The sequence below is a fragment of the Trifolium pratense genome, linkage group LG4 (genome assembly GCF_020283565.1).
Source record: "Trifolium pratense cultivar HEN17-A07 linkage group LG4, ARS_RC_1.1, whole genome shotgun sequence".
Lineage (NCBI taxonomy): Eukaryota > Viridiplantae > Streptophyta > Magnoliopsida > Fabales > Fabaceae > Trifolium > Trifolium pratense.
The window spans coordinates 28,279,233-28,286,844 of NC_060062.1; the positions used below are offsets into that span (position 1 = coordinate 28,279,233).

Below are 7,612 nucleotides of genomic sequence, written 5' to 3' on the forward strand. Positions count from 1 at the left end.
CAAACGTGGATCAGGAAACGGTGATCAATTTTATCCAAGACCATATCATTTATAGGTTTGGGCTTCCTGAGACGATTACTACAGACCAAGGAACAGTGTTCGTTGGTCGAAAGATGCAAGACTTTGCTGAACAATCAGGTTTTAAACTAACGACTTCGACGCCTTATTACGCTCGAGCAAATGGCCAAGTTGAAGCGGCCAACAAGGTTATAATTAGTTTAATTAAGAAACATGTTGCTCAAAAACCAAAGAATTGGCATAAGACCCTGGACCAAGTCCTATGGGCATGCAGGAATTCTCCTAAGGAGTCAACAGGTTCGACACCTTTTCGACTAACGTATGGTCATGATGCTGTGTTACCTGTTGAAATAATGATGCAGTCAATTCGAGTGCAAAGGTAATGGGAACTACCTCCTGATCATTATGGGAATTTAATGTTAGATGAATTAACAGACGTGGATGAAGAGAGGTTGCATGCGTTAGATGCTTTGATTCGACAAAAAGAACGAATTGCTAAAGCGTATAATAAAAGGGTTAAATCCAAACTCTTTGACGCAGGAGATTTAGTTTGGAAAGTTATCCTTCCCATGGACAGACGAGATCGAGTCTTTGGGAAATGGTCACCTAATTGGGAAGGGCCATTTAGGATTTCCCAAGTATTGTCAAATGGAGCTTATGAGATTGAGGAGTTAACTCCTGAGAAACGTTCAGCCAACATGAATGGCAAGTATTTAAAGAAGTACAAGCCAATGTTGCAAGAAATAAGCATAAAAAATGAATAACGAAAGAATAAAAATTCGCGAAATGGTAAAATGAAATGCCAAGAATCAATTTTTATTCATAAAAATATCAACAATACAACCAATCATTCAAGAATATTCAAGAAAGTACAAGAATTGGTTGAATGTTGAAGGGTAACCATCTAAGGTTTACCCTGAACCTGAACCCCTTCATCCTTTGAATCAGAATTGGAGAGTTCTGAGATCTGAGAGTCTTCATCCTCAGAAGAAGGAGTCGGAGTTCCTGGGTATTCTTCGTCAGGCTCTAGGGTGCTGAGGAATTCAAGGTAATCTTCATCTTCATCATTTGAGCCGGAGCTTGAAGATTCAGAAGAGAGAATGATGGTTTCCACTACCTTGGTTGTCGCCGGCCTAGGGCGAAGGATTCTAGTGCGTGGAGGTTTGGAAGCTGGAATCTTGATTCGTCCCCTTCCAAGAGGACGTAGTGTGTTTGAGCCCGGGGTGGAAGAAGAGGGATTTTTCTTGTTATCCATCCTTTAAGAGATGTTGATGCATTAATCTGTGTAAAGTGATAAGCAAAAGAATTGCAAGGCGTGAGTATTTATAGAAAGATTTAACACGCGTTAATGGTTAGGCAGTTACCACCAACCACGGTCAGTTTGCATAGGGAAATGCCATGGCATTAATGCCCAAAGCCGTGTAGTTAATTATGTTGACTGCTTTGGAAACATGTTTGCTTCATTCCTTACAAAATGCCATTAATAATGCTTGGGACAATGACCCAAAAAAGAGGAAAGCAAACAATAACAAAGGAGTAAAATACTCAGCCGATATATGAACATGCAGCATTAAAAGCCAAAAAAGGGCATACATTCAAAAGGCATGCACGAAATTGGTCGACAGTCGCTAGTGTTAAAAGATTCACGATTACAACATCCAAAAGAGAACAAAAACTTAAGACAAAAAAGAAAATTTATAAAGTCAAGGTTGTTGTTGAGATGTTGAAGGAGGCTTTCGATTGGCTGCTTGGAATTGGTAATACTGAGTTCGAATAGACACCAGTTTACGCTGTAGCATTTCTTCATCACTAGCAAGGTGCTCAACCCGCTTCTGGACAGCTAGACCATCACTGTAATGTTGGATGCCTTCACGTGCCAGCTCATCAAGCTTGACCTTTTGTGCTTCGATAGCTACCGCAGCTAGTTTTTCCATCTTAGCCTCTTCCTGTCGAACCTTCTCTTTCAACGCTTCAATTTCAGATTGCCACTGGGCAATATTGTTCTCACAAGCCACAAGTTGCTCGAGAGCTTCATCAGAGGCAGCTTTGATAGTGGTGACTTCTGCATTGCAATTGTTAGCTTGCTCGAAATGGTGTTGTTGTGTTGCAAGCAGAGATGTCAGAAGGCTGCTAGTCCTGGTTAGGAGTTGAGATTGACTAACGAACTGTTCTAAAAAGGTTTCAGCCTGAGTCACTAGAAGGAACATCGCTTCGTTAGTCCTTGGGTTCTGCAGCTTGCGGAAAAGGGCTTTGATATTGTGGTATATAGAAGAATCATGTTCAAGCAGGCCCAGCATATCCCCATTAAGGATCTCTCGCCTAAATCTGATTTCGTGCTCAAACTGTTCTTGCGCAAGTGCATCTTCCTTATCCTCCGTGTTCCCAACAGCAGAGCTAGAGGCGCCATGACTTGATAAAAGCTTGTTGAGTGCATCTACTGGGGTTAAATCTTTTAGCTCTTTGGCAAGTTCAGCTAGTAAGACAACCGTAGGAGGTGGTTTCGACACAGAGGTTCCCTCTTCACCAAGTGAATCACCAATGTAGGAGTTCCCATCATCAGAGTCGAAAGTGTCAGCACTGGTTGAACTGGACTCATGGTTTGACCCACTTGGTTGTGGTTGATTAGTAGTGGAGTGTTCCCCATCAACGGTTGGCTTCTGTCCATTGGAAAGGTTGGCAGCAGGGTCAGCTTGAAAATTGGTTGGAGGATCATTATCAGCTAATACTTGGGCAGGGTTCGTCAAAGGATTTTGTTGCGGTAAGCCTTGATCAAGTTGTTCCTCTTCATTGTTAGGCTTAAGAGTATTATCTGCGAAAACGTGGTGAGGCGAGCCAGGAGCTTTGGGTGGTGATGAGGTTTCAGTAAGGATGGCCGTTTCGACAGGCTGAGGAGATGAAGATTTTTCTGCCACACCTTCAGGATGCGTACCACTTGGTCCTTCGACCACCCCTTCAGCCGCTTTGCTAGGAGCAGGCTCATCTTGAGGAATAACTTGAGCAGAATTTTGTGGCTGAAATAAATGAAACCATGAAAGAATAAGTAACACAATCAAGAGCTGAAGAAGTAATAAGAAGTGAGAATGGCCTACTTGGGTTTGAGGGGGAACAGAAGCTTCAGGTTGTGAAGTTGTTTCTTTTGCAGTAGCAGAAGCCTCGACAACAGTAGCGGCAGCAGGAGACTTTCGGTGCTTCTTTTTCTTCTTCTTCTTCCTCTCTAATTGCTCTAAAGGAGGGTCCTCAGGTGATGCCAGAGTATTAGGTTGTGCCTCAATCTCAGAGGATTTTTGCTCAGGAGTACCTTCTTGGTGGAGTTGGTGTTCTTTCTTCTTCTTTTTCTTTTTCTTCTTCTCATCGGTACTGGGTTCAGCATTATGAGGGAGATCTTGAGTAGTGGCAGTGTTAGCCTGCTCAGGGATGGTCGAAAGAACAGGAATATCCTACAGGCCACAGTTCAGTAAGTTCACATTCAAGACAAAAGAAAAGGAAGTCTTTGGTTAAATGGATACCTTATCCGGAGCACTCGAACAAGTGGCTGGAATAGGTCTTTGTTTTTTCGAAGCAGAAGGAGTTTCAGTCGAGTGAGACCTTTTGTGCGAAGTAATCTGGAAAGGACGTATCAAAGTTAGTATGGAAATCCTGCAAAAGTGTGAGAAGCCACAAAAGGTAAATGCTTGCCTTCAATTCAACCTTTGGTGGTGGAGGAAGAGGTTTGCTAGAATTGCTAGAACCTGCCTTCGATTTACTCCCTGTATTGGAAAAGTGCGCATAAGAGAAAAGCACGCAAGGTAAAAAATTAGGCAAATAAAAGTAGAACCAAAAAAGTACCTCTGGCGTTCAGTTTTGACTTAATCTTGTTCAGAATAGATGAGTCAAACCCATTAGAGATAGCAGTAAGCAAGACAGTCTTATTAACCAGGCGTCCTTCGTAGTGTCGAGACCACCAGTTAAAGAATTCCCTAGTGCAGGCATGGGAAGGAGCGAAGTCGAATGGGGTAAGCTCATAAGAAGGCTGATTGAAATGGTTCAAGAACGAATGGAACTGTGGTTCCGTCATGCCATGCTTGCCCAAACAAACCTCCATCTCTTCCAAATATATGCTCTTAGGGAGTATTTGAGTTAAGCCAAATTGGCGAGACACCAAGTTTGGGAAGTAGCCAACTAACCCAAAATCTCCAGAAGTCAAGCCGATTCGACAAGACAAGACCGTAGGCATTAAATAAGCATTCCAAATGCTGTTGGTTACCATCGCAAATTCGGGTGGAGAAGGAAATGTGTGAGTAAACCACGGAGGACCAAGTGGCCTATCCACAAAAGGAGCAAAGCTAGGCTTGAATTTCTTCAGGCTGAGAAAAGCATTGAAGTATTGCTGGAAAGCCACATCATAACTAAGGCCTCTTTCCCTAGGAACCATCCTTGCCAGCCTTGTGCCTTCGATTTGGCGCGTTCTCGATTCCTCATAGTATGGCTCAGGCAAGAAAAGGTCAAGCTCAGCATGAAAGGTGGCAGTTAGCCATAATTGCAGCAACCAAAAAGGGCCAGCACCTAAAAAGGTAGATCCATCGCCTGTTCTCTTAAGGTGTTCACAAGCATCCCTCATGGATTCATAAAGACATCCAAGAACAAGTCGAGCAAAATTGAACTGCTGACATTCATGTAGTTGAATAGCCATAGGGATGAATTTCTTGGCTACTTGGAGAGATTGAGTGCAGAAGACATACTGCGATAGCCATAAGGTTAGGAAAGCAACATGCTCTTCGTCACTCACTTCATCACTAGTCTTTCGATTTTCCACAATGTATTTGGAGTAAGACTTGTTTCGAAAATCGAATTTGATGGTGTCGGAAGCTTTGCAAGGATCATAAGTGTCGCCAAGAGGTGATAGGCCAGTAATGGCGGCAACATCTAGCAGTGTAGGAGTCATCATGCCACATTCGAAGTGAAAAGTATTGGTGGAAGACTCAAAGAAGTGTAAAGCAGCAATAATCATCTCTTGCTGGTATTTAAGGCCTGTCCGAGAAAGTTGAATAAGGTCGTAAATACCACAGGCTTGCCAAATGTCAGCTTTATCACGTTGTACCCTGTCTAACCAGCCAAGATATTGGTCATTCAAAGAAGGAGCCGATCGAAACACTCTGTTAGGCGCTTTGATGTAGCTAAAATTATAGGGTTCGCTAATGAAAACCCTAGTGGCACAAGGTTTATAAACAGGAAAAATAGATAGAACCTTGGAATTCCGGCTGTTATCACTTGGTTTGGGTCCCCCAAACGCATACACAAGATTATCAACAGAATAAGGAAAGATTAATTGACTTTCCCAAAACTTTTGTAAATCCAAACGCAACGATGGCTCCGGAACCACATTCTCGTCATAAGAAGAAAGCGTGGCGGTGGTCCACCTACCGGCGTAAGGAAGGATTTTTCCGATGTCAGACCCTGACGCCATCGATGAAGGTTTAAAGATTGTGTAAAAGACCGGTGATTAGGGTTGAATTGGGGAATCACGAGTTGTTTGAGACAGTTTAGGAAAATCCGAGTGAAAGAAAAGTTGACGATTTGGCGATGAGCAAAGTGGTGGAAATAGGAAACCTTTTGGAAACAAGAACTCAAGAAAGAATCGCAGAAGAGAAGGAAGAAGATGAACAGTTGACAGAGCGAAGATTGGAAAAAACGCAGTAAAGGGAGGATCTAGCTATTTATAGAGGCACGCGATCTGAGGAAAATAACAAATTCTTCAACTTCCTATGTTGACAAGTGTCTAAATCCCTTGACAGGTGGAAAAAAAAAAACAACAAATTTTGGAGCCAATCCAAAGTTTTGAATAGCAGCCTAAACGATAGGTGAGATAAATGGAAAAGAAGGATATCCATTAATACTTTCAAAAACGCCACTTCCTCTTTCGATAGACACAGTCGAAAATGGCATTTTTGGGGGGCAATTTGTTGGACATAAATTTGGTATTTATCAATTAAATATAATTGGTGGGTCCAATATTTATTTGGAGGTTATATTGTCAAAATAAAACTTTCAAAGTTGGTGTCGAGAGCTAACTATGTCGAAGCCAAGGAGCGTTTCGAGAGCTATGGAAGACGCGTCCAGTTTTGGTTTTGCCAGGAGGCTATCGAAAGCGTGAAATCGAATCGAGAGATAGTTGGGCCAAGCCCAAAAAAGAAACAACGAACGGCCCAAGAGGCATTGGCGCGCGCTGAAGGAATGGAAAATGAAAGTGGAGAACGTGGTCGACATGGCAGATCGAAGAGCGTCCAGATGATCAAGAAGCAGTTACCACTTTGTAGTAGTACTTATAGTAGTTTTTCATTCAGAACAAAGGTCACAAAATTTTATACAAACACTCTCTCTAAAATTCTAAGTACTCAGCGATCGAACGAAAGGAATTCAGAGGAGAAATGTATGTTTTGTGAACCATCTTTATTTGTAATTGCTTTTCATTCAATGCAATTTGCTTTCCAGTATTTCTCTTAAGTTTAATTCCGAATACTTGCTCGAGAAACTGCTATTTCGAGGCGATTCGAATTAGTTTCTCTTGTACTTTGAAAACATTTTAATTTCTAAGCGTTTGTTTCCTTGTTAAAACGAACACTCAAACAGTTTTCTTAAAACGAATAAAACACAAAATTGTCCTGAGATTTACTAGTTGATCTCGCGAGTTTAAATACTTAAACTAGCAGTTGTTTACCGAATTCCCACGTAAAACAGTATGTTTATATTTTTAGAAATTGTCGGAATTACTAGTTGTGAAGTTAACATTGACAGGATGACAATGGGATGTGCATGAAGCATTGACGATTCAATAGACTTGAAGTTTTATTTTTGTTGTACTTTATTATTTGAAGAATTTATTAACTTAATTTCAATATGATTGTATTTTGTATTTGATAAACTAATGAGAAAAAAAATATATCGGAAAAAAATAATAGCATGAAATACATCGGAAATGCACTATAAAACCGATTAAAGTATCCAAGCCAAATCGATGAGTTTGATTCGGATTCATTTTTTAAAAACACTAAAAACCGAACTAATCGAGAGTTCATTGGTTCGGACATTGGATTCACTCAAAACTGATCCAAATCGGTCCAATTAAACCCCTAGACATTAGCAGTGGCGGAGCCAGGAAAAAAATATTCGGATAGGTTGCTACAAAAATTGTGTTTTTTTAACACAAATTGTGATTAAATGTATCGATATAAAAATTGTGTTTTATTCACACAAAAAAAGAAGTTTTTAAATTTATCTTTACATTATATCTTTAAATTAATAGATAAATAAGTATTCTTTGAATGTATTTTTTTTCGTCTGTAGTTTAAAAATTTATAATAACCAACTATTATTTACGAAAACTACCAACAAAATAAATTGATTTTTTTATTAAAATTTCTACCACTCATAATAATGAGTATCGAACTATTTTATGTAAAAAAATTATTATAATGTTTATAAGTAATGAATTTATTTTTTTTATTATAATTGCAAATAATTTTTTGATTCATAAAAAAGTTATTTATTAATTTAAAATCAAGTGTATCGATACATTTAAATTTTCAAATGTAGTAATTTAGAGCTATATAGATATGAG

The 7,612-nt window shown here is 39.9% G+C and overlaps 1 protein-coding gene across 1 annotated transcript; it reads right to left on the reverse strand.

The window, feature by feature from the left end:
• Positions 1-1,721: 1,721 nt before the first annotated feature.
• LOC123922405 lies at positions 1,722-5,461 on the reverse strand. The gene is made up of 4 exons (XM_045975123.1): positions 3,844-5,461; positions 3,694-3,764; positions 3,525-3,620; positions 1,722-3,455 (listed from the first exon to the last, which is right to left on the reverse strand). The coding sequence occupies exons 1-4, from the start codon at positions 5,459-5,461 to the stop codon at positions 1,722-1,724; spliced, it is 3,519 nt and encodes a 1,172-aa protein (XP_045831079.1).
• Positions 5,462-7,612: the final 2,151 nt, after the last annotated feature.